The following is a 23766-nucleotide window of genomic DNA, read 5'->3' on the forward strand; positions in this document are numbered from 1 at the left end:
ATGGGTGAAGATGGTCAAAGTACAATTATGGTGATAGCCTGGCAGATTGACAACATCACTTACCCTAGATCTCGTTCTGGTAAGCAGTATGTGCTTAACGATGGTAGAAGCCAGCACTGGATGGTTGGAACCTATCCAGTTCCACATGCTACTGCACGAAACACCATTGTTGGTTTGGAGAGACAGATCTTGTGGAGACATGGAACTCCAGAGAGAAGCTCGAGTCAGACAATGGTACTCATTTCAAGAATAATCTTGAGAAAACTGGGCCAAAGAGCATGGTATTGAATGGATCTATCACATACCCTACAATGCACCAGCTTCAGGGAAGATTGAGCGCTACAACGGTTTGGCTGAAAACCACCCTAAAAGCCATGGGGGGTGGAACTCTGAAAAACTGGGACAAACATTTAGCACAAGCTACCTGGTTGGTAAAGTAGGTAAGTTCAGTAAACAGAGCAGGACCTGCACAATCAGATTTGGTCCAAAACAGTAGACGGTGATAAGGTCCTGTTGTACGTGAAAAGAATCTGTTAGGGAAAACTGTTTGGGTATTTTCTCCTTTGGGCGGAGGGAAACCTGTCGAGGGTGGTTTCTGCTGAACGGTCCTGGTCATACATACTGGGTAATGCAGGAGAATGGCTGAAATCCAGTGTATTCCCACGAGAAATTTACCTTAGCTGAGAGAGTTTAAATTCAAGCTGTTAGAGTTTTCTGTTCTAGGTAACATCGGCGCCCGCGAACACTGAGAGAATCTACGATAGAATCTACAGTACGTGAGCTATGAACCCAACATTCACCTGGAGTCCCTGTTCTGAGCTTTTGTATCACCTACATCTGATTGAAGTGTGAACTGAACTTGTATATATTGTTTTAGTGTAAATATTGGTTAGATTAGAGTGGAAAATTCTCAGCGATACTCTGAGCGAAGTAGACAGGGGTGGATGTTGCTAGTTTGAAGCAAGCTAGAATGTTTTGGTAACAGAACTAGATAACGGGCAGTGAAATGAAAAGACAATTGTGTCTACTTCTCTCACAGTCACGCTGAGAACTCTGGAAGAAGAAAGACTTTTTCTCCATTTTGTTTTCTCCACTCTTGCTTTTTGTCCTTGGACCTGGTCACATCTCATTAACCTGCTCCTACTAACCCGCTCCCTAACCTCTTGGGCCGCACCTCTTTTCTTCCTGAGAACTGGGGGTAAGGTTTGAGAGGGCCGGGGGGAGGTGTTGGGGTGGTTTGAGAGCCCCTCCTGGGGACTCAGGTTTTCGGGAGGGGAGTTGTGCTTTTGTATTGGTTTATCCTTTGTATATGTTCTGTATATAATTGTATATAACTGTATATATTGTAAATAGCTGCTGTTGTAAATTCTGCTAGCTGTAAATAAATTGCTTCATCTATATCCCAGGTCCGTCTGAGTAGCTGGGCAATTACAAAGTGTGGGAGGGGCGGGGTAACCCCAAACCATCACAAGAGCCTGTACCCCCCAATCCCTGGCAGCCCTCAGATATTTATAAACATTTATCAAATCCCCTCTCAGTCTTCTCCAGAATAGAACTCCCAGGTCCCTCAGCTTCTCCTCATAAGCCATGTCCTCCAGTCCCCTCATCATCCTCATAGCCTCTGCTGCACTCTCTCCAGCAGGATCCTTGTCCCTCTGTCAACCAGGGGGTGCCCAAAACTGAACACAGTATTTAAGATGAGGTCTCAGCAGGGCAGAGTAGAGGGGGAGGACAAACCTCCTTGATCTGCAGAGCACACTCCCTCTTAATATACCCCAGGAAGCCATCGGCCTTCTTGACCACAAGGGCACATGTGCTGTGCATGGCTAACTTGGTATCCACCAGGGACTCCAGATCCCTCTCCACAGGGCTGCTTTCCAGCAGATCACCTCCCAGCCTGTACTGGTGCAGTTTATTATTCCTCCCCACATTCAGGAATCTGCACTTGTTCTGAGTAGGGGAGAAATTTCTATTGAGTCAAAGCATAAATAAGTCTAAAGGAGAAAGTTTGACCTATAAATTGCCTTTTCTACAGACAATATACAAACATATTGTAAATATACAAGTATTTAACTCCTCTGTGGAGGTCTCTACTCCCCTGTAAGAAGCTCCACCTAAACATAAGGGAAAATACTTCTCTTTGAGGGTGCCAAAGCCCTGGAGGGAGAACCTGTGAAGTCTCCTTCTCTGCAGACATTCCAAATCTACTTGTACCTGTTCCTGTGCAACTTGATCTCGGTGAATTCACCAAGTGATCCCCAGAGGACCCTTCCAACTCACAGAATCATAGAATGCTAGGGGTTGGAAAGGACCGCTAGAGATCATCTAGTCCAACCCCTCTGCAAAGGCAGGGTCATCCCACTTTGAATCTGAAGCCATTACCAGGAGATGCTGTTTCACTTTCCCTCTGCTTCCTGGCTAGCAGGGGCTCTCTCCAAGGCAGTGCCAGACCACTCTCCCACAACACCCTGCTGCTTGCACAAGACCCAGAGAAATTCCCTCAAGGTTTTGGGTGTCTGGTTCCACTCCTCCTGTCATTTTTAACTTGACAGAAGAAAATGATACTCCTCTTGCAACAAGCTGCTTCCAGCTAATTGTAGAGAGCAATGAGGTCCTCCCCTCAGTCTTCTTTTCTCCAGGCTAACTTCAATTCCCTCAGCCTGGACCTCCCCTGGCACAACTTGAGACTATGTGCCCTCATTCTGTTGCTGGTTGCCTGGCAGAAGAGACTAACCCCCACCTGGCTACAGCCTCCCTTCAGGTAGTTCCATAGCTCTAACTCTCCCCATATAAAACTTTGTTCATGAGCAGAATGAAAGAAAATTTTATGTGGTGTTCTTTGTGACAAGCTGATTGGTTTTAACCAACAAAAAAAAAGTATATGTGTATATTATATATGCATACAAACACATGCTCAAGGAAACATTTCACACTTCACATTTTCCACTTTAATTATCCATTTATTTCTTAAATGATATTTCCTTTCTTAACTGTCCTTTGAGTTGTAGGGAGTCTCTTTCTCCCAAATTATCAATGATAGGACAAGGAGGAAATGGCCTCAAGTTGAGTCAGGGGAGGTTTTAGGTTGATGTTGGGAGGAAGGTTCTTTCCTGAGCACTGCCTGGTCAGGCACGGAACAGGCTGCCCGGGAGGTGGTGGAGTCACCATCTCTGGAAGTGTTTAAAAGGAGAGTGGATGTGGTGCTTGAGGCTATGGTCTAGTGCTGAAGGATGCTGGTAGGAAGGTTGGCCTGGCTGATCCTGGTGGTCCTTTGCAGTCGTAATTGATTCCTAGTTGCTGTAGCTGTTCGGGGGTGCGTGAAGGATTTTGTTTAGTCAAGGACTTGTCAGTGTGAAACTAATGATTGGACTTAATGAGCTTGGAGGTCTTTTCCAATCTAAAGAAATTCTGTGATTCTGTGAATGCATGTGCAGCCAAAGTTTGTGCATGCACATCCCCTCCAGATGTTTGCACCATGGTATTAAAGAAAGTTTTTCATTTACAAACTACTTTTTTGAGGAGCAGGATGCTCAGATCCAAAGGAAAAGGTGCTTAAGGAGGAAAAAGAAAAAAATGAACTTTCTTTGTGCTCACCAGAGATCTGTGTTGCATTTACTCATGAATAAAAGACAGTGTTTAAATCTTACCTGGAGGAATTTCATCCTTCCATCTCTCAGCCTGATGCCACATGAAGTTGGCACTACATCTTCCACAGCAAGAGCCAGAGATCTCCTGTCTCTTGTAATTCTAGAAGGGGAAAGGACATTTTGATGAGTTCATTGTGTTTTAACCATGCTTCCTTGTACTTATTTGTAGGGGGGTGGGAGGGCTGGTGCTCACAGCAAGCACCTTCTAGATATTAGGAGGAAGTTCTTCCCAGAGAGTGATTGGCATTGGAATGGGCTGCCCAGGGAGGTGGTGGAGTCACAGACCCTGGAGTTGCGCAAGCAAAGCCTGGATGAGTCACTTAGTGCCATGGTCTGGTTGATTGGCTAGGGGTGAGTGATAGGTTGGACTGGATGAGCTTGGAGGTCTCCTCCAACCTGCTTGATTCTATGATTTGCCTTCTGGAAGCCCTCCACAGGGCTGCTTGTGTGGAGCCAGGGGTGGGGATGAGCTGAGCTGTGCTGTGCCAGCAGCATGCCCGCAGTGGGGCAGACTGAGCAGGATGCTGCATGCCTGAGCTGGCTCAGAGGGTGGCTGGGTGGGTGGTGGGTGTGTATCTACAGGGCTTCAGCATCAGGAAGGGGCCCAAAAAAGATAAGAAGGTGAAGGAGGAGAGACCAGCGAGATCCAGCACAGTGATATTAAAAACGTGCATGGACATATTCCTGTGTGATCTGGAATAGGAGATCCTGCTCTGACAGAGAGGCTGGAATAGATGATCTTTTGAGATCTCTTCCAGCCCCTGACATTCTACGATTCTATGATTGAAACCCAGTGGACAAAGCAATAACCATCAAAATGCTTTTATAAGCAGCAGGAATAGACTATCTTAGTCAAATTAGTATCCTACTTTGCTTTTTAAAGACTGACATGGATATTGGATGATCTTAGAGGTCTATTCCAACCTGGTTGATTCGATGATATTGTATTATGATATGATATACCTGCACTGGTTTATTATACAACAGGGAGAGAAGCTTCTTTCTAAGTATAAAGCCTCACACATCCACTGAATTCAATTGACTACCGCAGTTATAAGGTTCAGGTCCAGTAAACCACACATGACGGTAGGAAAGGGCAGGAAACATTAAAATGCTTGGAGTGACAGTTTGCACTTGTGGCATGCAGGAGCTTCTCTCTGATGTTAATGACTACTACACACTACCAGTTGGAAAAGTGGTTTGAAAGCATTTAAAGTAGGGGCTGGGGAAAGGGTATGATAACGAACAAGCAATGGGTAGGGAAGGAGCAGAATGGGGCAAGCTATGGAAAATCTGAAGTATGGAAACGAGGCAGAAATCAGATGATAAAAGAAGGAAGTGAAAAGAAATACATCAGAGAAGGTACAATATACTAAAAGGAAAAGAGAGGTAAAGAAATGAAAGCAATAACAGAGCCTCACAAATAGCACAGGGCTGGGGGGAAAGGAGAGTGGCAGGGGAAGATCTATGGGAAAATGAGCAGGAAGAAAGGTATAGAGCGGAAAGGAAAAAGAAATCAAGCAGAAAGACACTGAGCTAATGCATAAAGTGTCTCAGAGTAACGTCTCCAGCTGCTACACACAGCCAACAGCTGCCTCGGATGAGCTGAACACTTTCAGGACAACAAACACTTTCTGGTTAAGTGAAGTCAGCCATGCTGACCATATGTTTGTTACAGAGAAAGAATTTGGTAAGAGCAGGAGGTTACAGTGAAAGCACTGGAGAAAAAGTCAGTTGATTGTTATTTAGGTGAAGTTGCTCTACTAGCAAAAAAAACCAAGGACCTAAAATAGGTCAGAAAGTGACCAAAAATGTGACCCTGGTGAGCAGAACTGCCCTTGTTGGCTGCACTTCAGTTTACCAATGTGTTTATTTCACATGTTCAGCATTCAGCGAAAAGCAGGAGCTCCTGAGAAAGTACCTGCTCTTAACTCAGGGCTGGAAACCATTACACGGGAGTTGGGGTTTGATCATGACATCAGTGACTGTGAGGCAGGAAAGATTCACAAGGCAGGTGGATCTCACTGGCCTTAGGGGAGATGAAGATACTCTGTATCTTATTTGATGTTTTCTCCCTCGCCCTGAGTGCGACACAGGTTCATTACTAACTGAATCCTGGAATCATAGAATCAAGCAGGTTGGAAGAGACCTCCAAGATCAGCCAGTCTAACCTAGCACCCAGCCCTAGTCAATTAGATCATGGCACTAGAGTGCCTCTTCTAGTCTTTTCTTGAACACCTTCAGGGGACGGCAACTCCACCACCTCCTGGGGCACCCATTCCAATGCCAATCACTCTCTCTGGCAAGAACTTTCTCCAACAGCCAGCCTAGATCTCGCCTGGGCACAAACTTGAGGACTGTGTGTCCCTTTGTCCTGTAGACCAACCCCCACCGCTGCTACAGCCTCCCTTAAGGTAGGTGTTCTAAAGCCAAGCTGGATGAGGCCTTGAGTGATCTATATTTGAAGAGGTTGGCAGTTGGAGTGGGAACTAGGACTATCCTCAAGGTCCCTTCCAGTCTAAATCATTCTATGAATCTATGGCTAGGAACTCAGACAAGAATATGATTAAGACTAGTTATTAACAATACGGGGACAGCCATTAAAAAAAAAATCCCTGAAGCAGGTAGATGTGGCCTGAGCTGCTGGTCCTTTCAGGGACAGGTAATACTATACAACTACCTAAAAATGAGGTTGATAGTGAGGCTGGAGCTGTCTCTTCTCCCAAATTACTAATGATAGCATAAGAGGAAATGGCCTCAAGTTGTGTCGTGTTGGGGGGGTTAGTTGGATGTTGGGAGGAAGTTCTTTCGTGAGCGGGGTGGTCAGGCACTGGAACAGGCTGCCCAGGGAGGTGGTGGAGTCACCATCCCTGGAAGTGTTTAAAAGGAGAGTGGGATGTGGTGCTTGAGGCTATGGTCTAGTGCTGAGGGATGCTGGGATGAAGGTTGGCCTGGCTGATCCTGGTGGTCCTTTCCAGCCACAGTGATTCCTAGTGCTTAGCTGTTGTGCTGATTGGTATTTGGTTTAGTCAAGGACTTGTCAGTGTGAAACTGATGATTGAACTCGATGAGCTTGAAGGTCTTCTCCAATCTAAAAAATTCTGCATGATTCTATGATATTATAGGCAAGGAGACACAGCAGTTCCTCCTGCCCATGATTGCCAAACAGCATTTGGCCCTAAAGCTACTTTAAAATACACAATAAAATGTGCCTGCAGCCCCTTAGCATTACAAAATATTAACTTTACTACATTACATTTTCAAGAAAAGACAGAATGAGACCCTTCCAAATGTATTGGAGAGAAATGCAGAATTGGTATTTGAAATGAAAGATAGAGAAAAAAAAATGACAGAGCAGATAAAAGATACGCAGTGTCCTCCCTTAAATTTTCCCCCATCCCAAAACTAATCTACAACCCCCACTGCTCCAGTCCTCCCCTGCTGTGATGGTTGGGGTGCTACCCACCCCACCACGTACTTAAGAAAATCACCCAGACTAAACTCAGTCAATCTGAAAATTGAAGAATGAAGCTTCATATTTTGCAGCTTAGCACAATATACAAGCAGATATTTACAATCTGTACAGAAATACCACAAGTTGAAAAGGTAATATAGAAACACAACAGCTCTCCCCAGAAACCAGAGCCCCCAGGAGGGGCTCCAAACCACCCTTCCACCTTCTCCCCACCCCTCTACCTTACCCCAGACTTCGGTCTTTCATTCAAGGTAAGTTTGGAGGGTTGGCCGGGGGGTTTAGGAAGCTGAAGGGACTAATGAGACACCAAGTTAGAGTTAGAGAGGAGAAGTGCAGCCCAAAAAGCCCAAGAGCACCTTCCTATCTATGTGTATGTTCTTGTTCTTATAAGTCTCAGCATAGCCTATGAGTGCAGTAGACATCACCAGCTGTTTTCCTTTTCACAGCCTAGCATCTATTCTTCTTCTCCCAGAAATATCCCAGCTAGGCTCAAGCTAGCACAACTGCAATGCCTCTGCCACCCATAGGCCCAAACAAAGCCTCTGGAGGGGTGCAAACAGGACTACTTCTTGATGTTTACCTTCATTAAGTAGCTCCCTGCCAGACAGCAGGCAGAGAGAAAGGAAAGGAGGAGGAGTTGGCCTGCTGCCAGTTTATAAAGAAATAGCCACTGAGTAACAATTTCACACTTCCCTGCCTCCACCCCTAGACTCCTCTAGTCCCTAGAGATTTTTAATCCTTAGTTCCCAACCTACACCACTACATGATGGGTTTAGATCACATTTGGTATCTATTTCATCTCATCAGGGGAAGGAAGAACACAGCATCACAAAATCACAAAATCAACCAGGTTGGAAGAGACACCCAAAATCATTCCAATCCAACCTAGCACCCAGCCCTGTCCAAAGCAACTAGACCTTGGCACTAAGTGCCTCGTACAGCTTTTTCTTCAACACCTCCAGGGACAGTGACAGGACCTCCCTGGGCAATCCATTCCAATGCCAAGTCACTCTGCTCTGGCAAGTGTGTCTTCTCCTAACATCCAGCCTAGACCTCCCCTGGCACAAGTTGAGACTCTCTTCCCTTGTTCTATTACTGGTTGCCTGGCAGAAGAGAACAATCCTCACATAGCTACAACCTCCCTTCAGGTAGCTGTAGACAGCATTGAGGTCAGCCCTGAGCCTCCTCTTCCTCCAGGCATAACAACCTCAGCTTCCCTCAGCCTCTCCTCATCGGACGGTTTGTGGTTCCCTATGAGGCCACTCAACAGCTCTCTCAACATTCTCTGGACACGTTCCAGCATCTCAACATCTCTCTTGAATTGAGGGAGCCCAGAACTGGGACACAGCACTCAAGGTGTGACCTGACCAGTGTTGAGTACAGGGGCAGAATAACCTCCTTTGTCCCACATGGCCACAGCTGTTTCTGATGCAGGCCAGGATGCCATTGGCTCTCTTGGCAGCCTAGGGGACCACGACTTCTCAGAAAACAGACATGCACCTACAGAACATAAACTGTTCTGCACAGTGAAGAACAGGGACCTTGTCAGCAGACACATTCCTTATAAAGAACACTCCAGACCACTCTCACTTACCATTGGGCACGGCTCACAGGACAGTTTTGTGCCAGGTCAGGGTGTATCTCCGAGAAGCTGTTGACTGGGCAGAGCAAAGGCAGGTCGTGCACTGATCTACCATTAGGCGTCTCCAGGCTGAAATGAGAGGGTCCTAAGTCAGTGATTGTCCCTTCAGCAAAACTCAAACAAATGACAATTTTACCCAGTGTTAAACCGTCTTTAGTTTAAATCTTGCACTGCAACTCCGCCGTTACAAAAAGATAGTAAAACCCCCATGCTCCTGGCTTCACCAGGGACCCAAAATTTTGCATCTGGAATTCCACAACAAGCCATAGCATGAGGCTATTTTTTCAAGTAAGCCTTCTAGAACTCTCCTAAACTGTGAAATGCCATCAGCAATTCTTGCTTCATTGCTACAAAGCTTAGCAAGCAAAAGTTCTCCTCCCACTCTACTCTGCCCTGGTGAGGCCCCACCTGGAATACCGCATGCAGTTTTTGGGCACCTCAGTTCAAGAGAGACAAAGATCTGCTGGCGAGAGTTCAAGGGAGGGCTACAAGGATGATGAAGGGACTAGAGCACTGCTTGATAAGGAAAGCTAAGAGGCCCTGGGGCTATTAAGTCTGCAGAGAGGACTGAAGGGAGATCTAATAAATGTCTATTAAATATCTGAGAGCTGGGGGTCAGGAAGGGAAGGGGACAGGACAGCCTCTGCTCACTTGTGCCCTGTGGTAAGACAAGGAGCAATGGATGCAAACTAGCACAGGAAGCTCCAACTCAATACAAAGAAGAACTTCTTTACTGTGAGGGTCACAGAACACTGGAACAGGATGCCCTGGGAGGTTGTGGAGTCTTCTTCTCTGGAGATTTTCAAGCCCTGTGTGACCTTCACTAGATTCCATGGTCCTGCTCTGGCAGAAGGGTTTGGACTGGAAGATCCCCAGAGGTCACTTCCAACTCCTAACATCCTCTGATTCAGATTATATACAAGAAAGATAAAGTTGATTTTATCATGAAATCACTCTCATGTGCAGAAGCATAGTGCCTACTAGAGATGTGCCAAAATGAACTTCTCACACAGAAGTACCTTGAGCTTTTGGAGGAAGGTCTTACCTTGAACCTCATTAGCTGTGTGGCATTTTTTAAACGTATTTAGGCACCAGCATACAAATGGCTTTCACAATGGCTTTCTGTGAACAGATATGGCTTAGCATGACATAAATGACTTAGGTGGATAAAGAACTGGCTTGAATGCCACTCCCAAAGAGTGGCTGTCAATGGCTCCATGGCCAAGTGGAGGCCATGACATATGGAGTCCCTCAGGGATCTGTCTTGGGATCAGTCCTTGTTCAACATCTTTGTCCGTGCCATGGGTAGAGGCATTGAGTGCAGCCTCAGCAAGTTTGCTGATGGCATTAAGCTGTGTGGTACAGCAGACACACCGGAGGGAAGGGAACCATGGACCTGGCCAGGATGGAGAGGTGGGCACAAGCTAACCTCATGAGGTTAACAAGACCAAGTGCAAGGGCCTGCATCTGAGTGGAGGCAACGCTAAACACAGATACAGGCTGGGCAGTGAGTGGCTGGAGAGCAGTGCTGAGGAGAGAGACTTGGGGGGCGCTGGTGTATTGGGAATGGTACAGCTATTGGAACTTGAAATACTGGAACATAAGCCATGGACAGGTGAGAGTGCACAAGCTCAGAAGTACTGAGTTAAAATAAAATAGAAGGTTGGAATGACCTTAGAGATTGTGTAACAAATATAAACAAATGTAAGGCTGGAACCTGTGGTTTCACCTATCTCTGCTGACTTAGATTGCTTAGACACAATGTACATATTGGTTTGAGAGAATATGATGAATTTCCATGCCAATTACTATGTAATTTCTAATGCAAGTACATGTAACATGATCCAGTGAAGGGCCATGAGGATGATCAGAGGCTGGAGCAGCTCTGCTATGAGGATAGACTGAAAGAGTTGGGGGCTGTTCAGTCTGAAGAAGAGAGGGCTCCCAGGTTACCTTATTGTGGGCCTTCCAGGATCTGAAGGGGGCCTACAAAAATGCTGAGGAGGGACTTTTTAGGCTCTCAGAAGTGACAGACTAGGGGGGGAATGAGCAAAGCTGGAGTGGGGAGATTCAGAGTGCACATGAGGAGAAAGTTCTTGAGCTTGAGTGGTGAGAGCCTGGCATGGGTTGCCCAGGGAGGTGGTTGAGGCCCATGACTGGAGGTGTTTAAGGCCAGGCTGGCTGAGGCTGTGGGCAGCCTTCTCTAGGTTAAGGTGTCCCTGGGGCATGGCAGGAGGGTTGGACCTAGATGATCCTTGTGATCCTTCCGAACCCTGACTGATTATGCAACAAATTGCATGGAGCAATGTTTGACACATCTTTTTGCTTTTATGCAATACACCTATGGTGTGGCTTTTTGGCTAACCTCAAATGAAAAGTCAACATCTGCTTAACCAGAGTTGCTCAGTGCAACCAAAATAACCTGCATAAAACCCAAATCTACTTTCCAAGAATGCCACTCAGTAAAGCCTGGAAAAGCAGATGAGTGATACAGAGTAATCTTTTGGTAATTACAGCCACCTGCTTCCAAGGCTGCAGTAAAAGCCCACAGCATTGTTAATGATCATGTGAGGTAAATGCAATGCACCAAATTACTGGAATCTAATATTGGTAACCAGATACAAGTCACAAAGTAAAGGGATTAAGGGACACTGTTAGTTAACAGGACCTCAGTACAAAGACTCACAACTTGGAACCATTCAGTGAATGAGTTAGCAGAGGAAAAGTTTTCCCTGGGACAAAATGAAACTTGAAACTTCACCTCAAAAGGACCCCAGAAAGAAAGGGTTTGCAATGCAAGTTTCTAGGAGCACCACATCTTCCTTCCTGACCAGAACTCTGGAACAATCACTAACATAGAGCATAGGCCTAAGACAAAAGGCTGTACTGAGGCCAGCTACCCAAAAAGCTTTCAGACCTAGAGGGTAATTAACTGCTAATAAATCTTAAATGAAGCTGGGTTTAAAGTTTGTTCATTTAATATAAACTTAATTTAAGGTGGGTTTGGGATCTTTTGTTTGGTTGGTTTAGATTTAATAAAATAAATTAGCTTTTGTTTTTCATGGCTTAGAAATAAATAAATGAAAAGGGTTTTAGAAGTCTTCAATATTAAATCTCAATTCAAATTTCACACTCTCCACTCTCTGAAGGAAATATTTTGGTGACTGTACTGTTGAATGTTTAATTTCAGTAATGCCTGACATTTGCGGGCAGCAAGAGCTCAGAAATGAGTGGGACAGCTGGGGGGCCCACATACACCCTCATAAAAATCCTGGAAATTCAGAACAAAGGCTTTACTTGGCTGTTATGGTTTAAGGCTTGCTTCTTTTTGGTTATTTAGAATCACAGAATCAGTCAGGGTTGGAAGGGACCACAAACATCATCTAGTTCCAACCCCCCTGCCATGCCCAGGGACTCCTTAACCTAGAGGAGGCTGCCCACAGCCTCAGCCAGCCTAGCTTAAACTCCTCCATCAATGGAGCCTCAACCACCCTCCCTGGGCAACCCTATTCCAGCCTCTCTCCAACTCTCATGCTCAACAACTTCCTCCTCATGTGCACTCTGAATCTCCCCTCCTCCAGCTTTGCTCCGTTCCCCTAGTCTTGTCACTCCTGAAAGCCTACGAAAGTCCCTCCTTAACTTGTTTGTAGGCCCCCTTCAGATCCTGGAAGGCCACAAGATGGTCTGTGGTGGAAGGCCCATAGGGCCCAAAAAATAGGCTTATTCATGCCCTTGACCTGCCTGGACATGTTTTTCTGCCCATAACCACGAGGGTAAACACATAACAAGCACAAAGGGGCACACAGACCTGGTGCCGTGGAGTCTGGCCTGCCCAGGACCCTGATTGTGTGATGTGCTTGTGTAAGCCCTCCACACGCCCAGCTCGTGCCTGCCTAGCTAAGGCCCGTGTGGTTTCCATATTTGGGAGGTCCCAGCTTGTGGCTTTTGCCTATTATGGTATTGCTTGACTGGCTGCCAAAGCTGATTGGTCATTCTAGTGGCCAAGGGGCCATTAATCTCGGCCAGCAATTTAATAGATGGAGTATGCAGGCAAACGAAAGCAGTCAGGCCTCCCCCGCTTGTTCAGCTCGATCTCATTATCCTGCTTAGAATCACCAGCACTGCTTCTTGCTTATGCCTGCCTGCATGCCCACCCGCAGTGCATCTGCCTTTATGGAGCTCAGTCTCCCAGCCACCCATGCACCCTATTGCACACCCGCTGCCTTATTATTGCCTGGTGCGCGCCGCTGCCACTGAGTTACCAGAAGCAAACCCCACTTGTCTGCACGAGATCAGCCTGTATGGCCAGTGTGATACAGTGAGTGAGACTGCACGGCATTGTACTCCTTCTGCACCTGAGGTCCTGCCTAAGAATCCCTGGACAGAGCATCCAGGAGAAGCCAGGAGACAAGGGCAGAGATTGCATCCTTCACCAGGAGAACAGGGTCAGAGACAGTCATTTGCCCAGAAGCTGGGAAGATTCTCCTTTCCCCTCAAGCCAAGAGGATCCAAACCTCAAAGCCCATGGGCAGACTCCCCTGAAGATTGGACACTCGTAAATAGAGCTGTCTGACCTCGTAGCCCCGAAGGGTGATTGATAATATGATAAGAATTTGTGAGCTAAATATGCTTTAATGCCTCTGTAATTTCTATCATGTCTCCTGCCATAAAGCAGAAAGAGCTTCTGCCCACCTGCTGGGCAAGCAGCATATTGACCCCAAGTGGTATTTGCCATGGGAAAACTCCTCTCTTTGTTTATAGTTTGAATTGTTTGCTAGTTATTAATAAGTTATGGTTTGATATATTCCTATAATGTCTTTCATAACCATGAAAATCCTTATTAATATTAAAATACAATTGTTTGGGGTGGTGAGAGTTAGGAATATTGAAGTTAATAAAATATATATTTTTATAGAATATCCTCTCATACCAATTAATTTCTCCCCTCCACCACAATCGGCGTCACCTGGGAGCCTCCTTTTCTCCAGAATGAACAGCCTCAACTCTTTCAGTTTCTCCTCATAGCAGAGCTGCTCCAGCCCTCTGAGCATCCTCGTGGTCCTTCTCTGGACACGCTCCAGCATCTCCACATCCCTCCTGAATTAGGGGCTCCAGATCTGGATGCAGTACTCCAGGTGGGGTCTCAGCCAAGAGGGAGAGAATCACCTCCCTCGACCTGCTGGCCACACTTCTGATGCAGCCCAGGATCTGGTTGGCCCTCCAGGGTGCAAGTGCACACTGCTGGCTCACGTTGAGCTTTGCATCCACCAGCATCCTCAAGTCCCTCACCTCAGGGCTGCTCTCCAGCCACTCACTGCCCAGCCTGTATCTGTGCTTGGCATTGTCTCACCCCAGATAGATGCAGGACCTTGCACTCGGTCTTGTTGAACCTCCTGAGGTTGGCTTGTGCCCACCTCTCCAGATTGTCCAGGTCTCTCTGGATGGATCCCTTCCCTCCAGCCTGTCTGCTGCACCACACAGCTTGGTGTCATCAGCAAGCTTGCTGAGGCTGCACTCAATGCTTCTGTCCATGGCACACACAAAGATTTTGAACAAGACTGGCCACAGGACTGATCTCTGAATGACTCCACTCCTCACTGGCCTCTACCTGGACAGCCACTCTTTGGGTGCAGCCATTCAGCCAGTTCTTTATCCATCTCGTGGTCCACCCATCAAACCCATGTGTCAGCAGCTTGGAGACCAGGATGTGGTGTAGGTGTCAAAGGCCTTGCTCAGGTCCAGGTAAATGCCATCAGTTGCTCACCCCTCATCTCTTAATGTTGTGACCTATTCATAGAAGGCCAGCAGGTTTGTCAGGCAGGATTTGCCTCTGGTGAAGCCATGGTAACGCGGATTGTAGCCAGTCACCTCTTCACTATTCTCCTATCTCAGTAGTGCCTCCAGGAGGATCTGCTGCATGATCTTACCAGGCACAGAGGTGAGACTGACTGGCCTGGAGTTCCTTGGCTCCTCCTTCCTACCCTTTTTCAAAATGGGAGCTACATTTCCCCTAGTTTGTCTAACTGTTTTCTCCTAGTTCTTTGTCTAACTGTAAGCAAGGAATGGACTTTCCAGAGATCTTAAATAGAAAAAGAGGTAAAAAAAATAAATAATTTGCTATTGGATGCAGAAAGAACAACAAAGATAAATCTATATGATTCCACTTGCTTGGTGACAGGGATAAAATTCAGTTGCATAAACAATTCTCTTTCTTATTCACTTCTCTGCAATTCTGCTCTGCATAGTCCTTATCTCTGTCCTGACCTTCTTGCTGACACAAACTCTCTGGGAGGTAACAGGAGAGGGAAAGAAGGAGGCAGAAGAAGGCTGTTGGAAGCCCCTATGGGTTTGTCCAGAGGGTTGATTTGGGGTCCTTAAGAGGTTCCTTGTATTGGCTCTACTTTGGCGATACATGTAAACACATTTTTGTACACATACACTGTATTTTATGCCTTTAGATTTTAGCTCACTCTAAACATATAGCTCCATTTTGCTTCCAAACCCTTTGAGCTAGTCTGGTGATTTTATTTTGGAGGGGTAGGGGTGCATGGGATTGGTAGATCAGGCTGGAAAAATAAAAGAAGAAAAAAGTCATTCATGATAGAACAGAATGCTGGAAAGATCTTCTTGCAGCATAAGATATTTGTGTGTGTGTGTCTGATACGGTAGAAGGTGGAGAGAGTTAGCGGCAGCTGCACTCATTCCCTGCACTCCATAACATTCCCTACAAGTATGGTCCCTATCAAATGCCACATCTGATTTTTGACAACATCCAAGAGAGGAATCAAACAGAAAGCAGATTGTTGCAGATTTTACCACTTTAAAACCCATTCCCTCAGTGTTCTGACAGAGAAAACCTGAGTTATTCCTTGGATTTCATTCTTCATGGAAGTAATCAGAATGGTTTGGGTTGGAAGAGACATTAAAGGTCATCTAGATCAAAATCTCTGCCATAGACCAGGTTGTTCAAGGCTTCATTTGGTGGTGGATTTCAGAAGGAAGGAGTCCAGAAATGTTGGAATTAATCTTCAGTAGCATCACTGCTAAAGCTCCTGCATGGCAGAGACCTTAAAGGTCATCTAGATCAAAAGCCCTGCCATAGGCAGGGACACGTCCCACTAGACCAGGTTGCTCAAGGCTTCATTTGGTGGTGGATTTCAGAAGGAAAGAGTCCAGAAATGCTGGAATTAATCTTCAGTAGCACCACTGCTAAAGCTCCTGCATGGCAGAGTCTCTTGAGCTCCCAAGAATACTCCACAAATCCCCACACAGAATGATGGATACTTGATGACAGGGCTTTAGATCTATGAAACTGATAAACTTACATTTATCAGCTGTTAAAAAAGAAACAAATACATCAAACTTAGAAGGAATAGCTGGAGAAAGGTTACCTCTGCCATAACTCCAAGTGCAAAGGGCTTTGGGTAACCTTTTCTTGCAAATCACAAGCATACAGAATGTTAGGGGTTGAAAGGGACCCAAGGAGATCATCGAGACTAACTGCCCTGCCAGAGCAGGACAATACTATCGAACACAGATCACAGAGAGTGATAATAAATGAAGAAGCCATAGTATGAGAAGGCAGGAATCCATAGGTTAAAAGTTAGGTTAAATAACTAAAGAAGACCTGTCTCCCAAGGGGATGATGAGAATATCTGGAGCAATTTGACACCAGAGGTGCAGCCAGAATACGGATTTAGGGAAACAATGGACAACTGACAGAGCTCTCCAAAGATAAATTCAATGTAAATGAGATCAGATGCTTAACTCCCATCATTCCCAATGTCGTGGGCTGGGTTAAACATGGCTTAATCTATCCATTAAATATGCAGTTGAGGGTAAAATTTCCTCTGAGGGCATATCAGCAAGGATCTCAAAAGAGGACAGAGGTCAAATAGTGAGGAAGCTTAGCTTTTCTGTTCCTGCTAATAGCCAAGGAGGGATACCCCTGCTTCTACGCAGATGGAGCAAGAGCCTCCATCCATGTTTTCATCTGCCTTATCCTCTAAGTAGAATAGGGGAAGTTTTTACTTCCCTGAAGTAGGCAAGGATCATTTCTGAGATTATCCCTCAGGGACAGTTTCCTGTGTGTTTGATAGCCTGGAAATCATTACAGAATGCAGATTACCACAGTTTCTAAGCACTTTCCTCAAGCATCCTTTCAAGATAAGGCAGCATTTTTGTCCTCATTTTACAAAGGTACACAGAACCACAGAACCTTAGGAGAATGGAAGTGACCTCCAGGGATCCAGTCCAACCTCCCTGCCAAGGCAGGATCTCCTAGGGTAGTCTGCACAGGAATTGTCCACACGGGTTTTGAAAGTCTGCAGAGAAGGAGCTTCCACAACCTCTCTGGGCAGCCTGTTCCAGGGCTCTGTTACCTTCACTGTAAAGAACTTTCTCCTCACGTTGAGGTGAAATCTTATGTGTTGCAGTTTGTAGTCTTTGCTCCATGTCTTGATGCTACTCAGTGTCATACCCAGGAAGACTGCAGCAGGGTCATACACGTGCTGAGCCCCTTGCCACTGCTTTTACCTCAAGGTCTTACTGGAAGAGATGCCCTGTATGCTTGTGTGCATTCTGGCAAGCTTGTGGTCTCCAGAAGCTCATTCATGTATCTGAAAATATCTTACCACCACAATAAAAAAAAAGGAAGGAAGGCTTACCCCAATAACAGTGCCATTCAAAGGACAACCATTCAGGGGTACTGAAAGAGAAGATAATATTCCATTTAATATTGCCAGGACATTACCAAGTCCTAATAAACTAGTGATACAGGGTTTCTAACATTTTAGAGTTCCAGCTGAAGATATTTAGATTCAGTTTCACTGTAGAGAGGCATAAATGAGCCCTCTTAAATGATGCCTTGAAAGGCAGCAGTTTGTCAGAGCTGCCCTTTAGCCCATCCCCAAATATTCTTACTGAACTACTTATTATCAAGTACAATCATTTTCACCTCCAGTTCAAGCCTGGCACTCTCTGAGAATGCACTCAGGTTTCCTGTCTAGGTAGTGGAGAAGAGGAGGCTCCGGGGTGACCTTATTGTGGCCTTCCAGGATCTGAAGGAGGCCTACAAAAAAGCTGGGGGGAGACTTTCTAGGATATCAGGGAGTGACAGAACTGGAGGGAATGGAGCAAAGCTGGAGATGGGTAAGTTCAGACTGAATGTGAGAAGTTGTTGAGCATGAGAATGGTGAGAGCCTGGCATGGGTTGCCCAGGGAGGTGGTTGAGGCCACATGCCTGGAGGTGTTTAAGGCCAGGCTGGATGGGGCTGCAGGCAGCCTGATCTAGGGTAGGGTGTCCCTGGGCATGGCAGGGGGGTTGGAACTAGATGATCTTTGTGATCCCTTCCAACCCTGACTGAGTCTATGATTCTAATGTTTATTTCCCCTCCACCTCCCACTCCTAGCTCTTCATCTTTCTGTTGCATATATACCTGTGAATTCAACATTATTAAGGCAAATTAGCCAAATCTTCTGATCTGGACTTTTGACCTAACTTTATGCTAGGAAATGGCCACAGCCACAAATGCTCAGAAACAGATAGAAGGCAGCATGGCTGCATGCAATCTTCCTGTTTATAGAATTACAGAATTATGAAATCATAGAATGGTTTGGACTGGATGGGACATTCAAAGGTCATCTAGTCCAACCCCATTGCAGTCAGCTGGGACTTTCTCTACTAGATCAGATTGATCAGAGCCTTCTCAAAGCCTGACCTTGGGTATTCTCCAGGGATGGGGCCTCAAGTGCTTCAACTACCTCTCTGAGCAACCTGTTGAAGTGTCCCACCACCCTTATGCTAAAGAACTTGCTCCTCACATCCAATCTAATTCTGATTTGCTCTCATTTTAAACCATTGCCCTCGTCCTGTCTCTGCAGACCTTTACCAACAGCCTCCCCATAGCATTCTTGGATACCAGGCACTAGGGAGAGCATTGAACCCTTGATGCCTCTTCCAACTTGATATTCTATGATTCTACAATTCTTAGGCCAAAAGCATGTCATGACCTCTTTTAAATGCTTAACGATGTAGGCTAGAGCTGTAACAGCACAGCCTGGTAAGCCTCTCTCCCAATCAATTCAATATAGCTTCAAAAATAAGCAGTTCAAGAGGAGACAGTGAACATCAGTTGGAAAGAGAAAATCATAGAATCATAGAATCAAGCAGGTTGGAAGAGACCTCCAAGATCATCCAGTCCAACCTAGCACCCAGCCCTAGACAATCAACTAGACCATGGCACTAAGTGCCTCATCCAGGCTTTGCTTCAACATCTCCAGGGATGGTGACTCCACCACCTCCTTGGACAGCCCATTCCAATGCCAATCACTCTCTCTGGCAACAACTTCCTCCTAACATTCAGCCTAAACCTCCCCCATCACAACATGAGACTGTGTCCCCTTGTTCTGTTGATGGTTGCCTGGCAGAAGAGACCAACCCCCACCTGGCTACAGCCTCCATTCAGGTAGTTGTAGACAGCAATGAGGTCAGCCCTGAGCCTCCTCTTCTCCAGGCTAAACAACCCCAGCTCCCTCAGCCTCTCCTCACAGGGTTGTGTTCCAGGCTCCTCACCAGCTTTGTCTCCCTTCTCTGGACACATTCCAGTACCTCAACATCTCTCTTGAATTGAGGAGCCCTGAACTGGACACAGCACTCAAAATGTGGCCTGATCAGTGCTGAGTACAGGGGCAGAATAACCTCCCTTGATCTACTGGCCACAAGAATTACTGTGCTCAATGTCTAAATTGCAGAGGAGATCTTCAAAGCAGTGCTGTATTTGGAAAATGTGCACTATGGAAAAACAGGAGGTTATTCATTCTGCATTTGGCCTACGCAAAACCTTACCACATCTGCAGGAAGGGCAGCAGTCTATGACTTGGTCACAGCGTAGTTCAGTTCCCTCTGGACAGTCAGGCACATCCATCTGAGAGCAAGAAAGATTCTTCTGCTGCACGAAAACCTCATTGTTGACCCGGACACACTCATTCACAACACAAGGGTTGAGGGGGGATCTCCACTCTGTGCCAACCTGGTGGGGAATTGTAAGATGGTCAGATACAGGCAGCAGTGTATGTGCCTCTGGAGAGAAGGAAAATGCCTACAGCCAACATGCTGGCTTGCAAAAAGCAGACTGACAGTGTCAGGAGCAGTCAATCAACAGTTCTCAATGAATTCTTACTCTGACAATCAGTTTGTACAACACTCTGCTTCTTGGTTTGTGGACTGTAAGACTTACTGGAGTACTCTTAAAGTGAAAAATAAAGGGGCATGTGAAATGACATGTGAAGAAGAAAAGCCATTATTAACTACATTTAAATGTCTGTAGAATTACAGAGTCATGAGAACATAGGATGGTCTGGTTTGCAAGGCACCTCCAAAGGTCATCCAGTCTAACCCCCTCTGCGGTCAGCAGGAACAACCTCGACTAGATCACGTTTACACTGGGCGAGGCACTTAGTGCCATGGTCTAGTTGATTAAATAGGGCTGGGTAATAGGTCATACTGGATGATCTTGGAGGTCTCTTCCAGCCTGGTTTATTCTTTGATTCCCTGTTGCCCAGAGCCCTTCCAGCCTCACCCTGTGTATCTTCAGGTATAGAGACACGGTGTGCTAGTTTGAAGCAGGGTAGAATGTTTTGGTGAGAAGAAGTAGATCATAGGCTGTGAAAGAAAAACAGTGGTGATGTCCACTTCCCTCAGAAGTCTCACTGAGGAGTTTGGGAAGAAGAAATGAAAACATTAGATAACACTCTTGCCATTTTGTCTCACTCTGGCTGGGCTGCTGACTGAGCTGCAGCTCTCTAACACACCTTCCACTCACCTTTGCTTCTTAACCTCTTGGCCAAACCTCCATTCTTCTTTAGGACTGGGGTAAGGTTGAGAGGGGCAGGGGGAAGGTGCAGGGGTGGTTGAGAGCCCCTCCTGGGGACTCAGGTTTCTGGGAGGGCTGTTGTGTTTCTGTATTACCTTTTACCTTGTACATTTCTGTCTATAACTGTATATACTGTAAATCTCTGCTTGTATATTGTGCTAGCTGTAAATATAAGCTTCATTCAATTTCTGGAGCCGGCTGAGCCTAGTCTGGGTGATTTCCAAAGCGGGGGGGGGTGGGGGGGGTGGGGAACACCCAAACCATCACACAGAGCTACCTCTCAGGGCAACCTGTTCCAGTGTACCACCACCCTCATAGTAAGGAACTTGTTCCTAACATCTAATCTGAATCTGTTCTTCTCTAGCCTGAAGCCATTGCACCTCATCCTATCACTGCAAGTCTTTACAAACAGTCTGTCTCCATCCTTCTTGTAAGCTTCCTTCAGGTACTGGAAGGTCATTATTAGGTCTCCCTAGAGCCTTCTTTTTTAGAGTTTGAACAACCCCAGGATGCCTTTGCTCCAACCTAGCACCTAGCCCTAGCCAATCAACTAGACCATGGCACAAAGGGCCTCGCCCAAGCTTTTCTTCAACACCTCCAGGGACAGTGACTCCACCACTTCCCTGGGCAGCCCATTTTTGTGCCAATCACTCTCTCTAGGAAGAACTTCCTCCTAACATCCAGCCTATACTTCCCCTGGCACAACTTGAGACTGTGTCCCCTTGTTCTGTTTCTGCTTGCCTGGCAGAAAAGACCAACCCCCACCTGGCTACAGCCTCCATTCAGGTAGTTGTAGACAGCAATGAGGTCAGCCCTGAGCCTCCTCTTCTCCAGGCTAAACACCCCCAGCTCCCTCAGCCTCTCCTCACAGGGTTGTGTTCCAGGCCACTCGACAGCTCTCTCAACCTTCTCTGGACATGTTCCAGTATCTCAACATCTCTCTTGAATTGAGGAGCTCAGAACTGGACACAGTACTCAAGGTGTGGCCTGATCAGTGTTGAGTACAGGGGAAGAATAACCTCCCTTGTCCTACTGGCCACACTCTTCCTGATTCAGGTCAGGATGCCATTGGCTCTTCAGGCCACCTGGGTACACTGCTGCCTCATGTTAGGGTACCATCTACCAGCACCCCCAGATCCCTTTCTGCCTGGCTGCTCTCCAGCCACTCTGTTCCCAGCCTGTAGTGCTGCTTGGGGTTGTTGTGGTCAAAGCGTAGAACCCTGCACTTGGCCTTGTTAAATTTCATCCCACTTGTGCTAGCAGTGGAAGTATCCACACCACTACTGTGCCTCACCTCATGCAAACGAGAATCTGCATCGCCCCGAGACCAGAACAGCTGCTCCTCACAGGCAGTCTTCTGGCATCTGCCACAACACTCCCCTTCTTGGACAATATACCTGTAGCCCTGCAGGAGAAAAGAAAGCAGCTCACTGATCCAGCAATAGGAAACAAATGAGAAGATTATTCCTGGAAGAAAATGCTGGGATAAGTGTTTCTTATCAGCATCTTTTTAAGAAAAGGGAAGCTGGAAAGCAGCATTGTAAGGGCACACACTACTAAGACAAAACAAAGCAGTCCAAAGTTAAAAGATTAACATCATGTCAAAACCCATACATTAAAACACATGCAACATGAGGAGCAGAAATCCTTATCTCCTTAGTTCCTTTTTAATAGACACTTGGGACATACATTCACTTGAGATACATGGACTAACTCTAGGTACTACCCTTACTTAGATCATGCTTCTTCAGAGAGTAGATAACACTTTCATGGAGCTGATCTTTTAAAAGACAGAAAGAAAGACAGAGAGATTGAAATTTGAACTCATCCAGGACATCTTTCTTTTCAGATGAGACAGAAAAGAACAGTGACATTAAAATAGGCATGAGATGGGAAGAGGTAAAAGAAGAATGCTTTCAGAGGACCCCAACAGCATTAAGTCATTTCCAAAAGTTAGCTTATTTTATGTGGGCAGATACTCTTATGTATTAGTATATAGCAAGTTTTCCCCTGGAATCATAGAATGGATAGGGTTGGAAGTGACATCCAAAGATCATCCAATCTGATCCCTCTGCAGTCATCCTCCTCTAGATCAGGTTGCCCAGAGCCTTGTCCAGCCTCACCTTGAAGATCTCCAGAGATGGGGTCTCAACCACCTTCCCAGGCAACCTGCTGCACTGTCCCAGCACCCTCATGATTAAAAGAACTTGTTCCTCACACCCAATCTAAATCTACTCTCCTCTCATTTCAAACCATTACCCTCATCCTGTCCCTGCAGGCCTTTGCAAACAGTCCCTCTGCAGCCTTCTTGCAGCCTCCTTCATTGACTGGAAGGCTGCTTTGAAGTCTGCCTGGATGGACAGCAGCACAGAAACCTTCAGGGATCCGTTACATCACAAGAACTACCAACTGTCCTTGGGAGTTGACTCTGATTTAATCAGAGAATGGATAGGGTTGGAAGTGACCTCCAAAGCTCATCTAGTCTAACCTTCCTGCAGCCATCAGGGACATTTCTCCACTAGAGCAGGTTGCTCAGAGCCTTGTCCAGCCTCACCTTGAATATCTCCAGGGATCAGGCCTCAACTACCTCCGGGGGCAACCTGTTGTAGTGTTCCAGCACCTTCACACTAAAGAACTTGTTCCTCATATCCAATCTCAATCTGCTCTGCTCTCATTTCAAATCATTGCCCTCATCGTTTCCCTGCAGGCCTTTGCAAACAGTCCCTCTGCAGCCTTCATTCATCCCCCTTCAGCTACTGGCAGGCTCCTCTTAGGTCTGCCTGGAGCCTTCTCTTTTCCTGGCTGAACAACCCCAGCTCCCTCAGCCTGTCCTTATGGGAGCTGCTCCAGCCCTCTGATCATTTTCATGGCCTGCTCTGGCCCTGTGCCATCAGGATCACATCCTTCTCATGTAGAAGGCTCCAGAGCTGGATGCAATACTCCAGGTGAGGTCTCGCCAACACAGAGTATGGAAAAGCAAAAAGAAGTAAATCCAGGGTGAATTGCCAGAACTGCCATGTTAGGTGGTAGAATCTGGATGAAAACTCTATGCAAATGTTAAGAACCAAGTTTAAAAAACAAATAAAAACAATCACAACATTAAATCACCTCTGGTTTTACACACAAGTC

The 23766-nt window shown here is 46.2% G+C and overlaps 1 protein-coding gene across 1 annotated transcript in view; it reads right to left on the minus strand.

The window, feature by feature from the left end:
- Nucleotides 1–23766, minus strand: part of VWF (von Willebrand factor) — a 220778-nt gene that overhangs the window by 15152 nt on the left and 181860 nt on the right. Inside the window, 8 exon segments of the mRNA XM_064142874.1 lie at nucleotides 3648–3701; nucleotides 3703–3747; nucleotides 8717–8746; nucleotides 8748–8826; nucleotides 11898–11905; nucleotides 17431–17471; nucleotides 19611–19794; nucleotides 21932–22042. Of these exon segments, the coding sequence (XP_063998944.1) occupies nucleotides 3648–3701; nucleotides 3703–3747; nucleotides 8717–8746; nucleotides 8748–8826; nucleotides 11898–11905; nucleotides 17431–17471; nucleotides 19611–19794; nucleotides 21932–22042 (552 nt within the window).

Source organism: Pogoniulus pusillus, chromosome 4 (assembly GCF_015220805.1).
Source record: "Pogoniulus pusillus isolate bPogPus1 chromosome 4, bPogPus1.pri, whole genome shotgun sequence".
In the NCBI taxonomy this organism is placed as follows: domain Eukaryota; kingdom Metazoa; phylum Chordata; class Aves; order Piciformes; family Lybiidae; genus Pogoniulus; species Pogoniulus pusillus.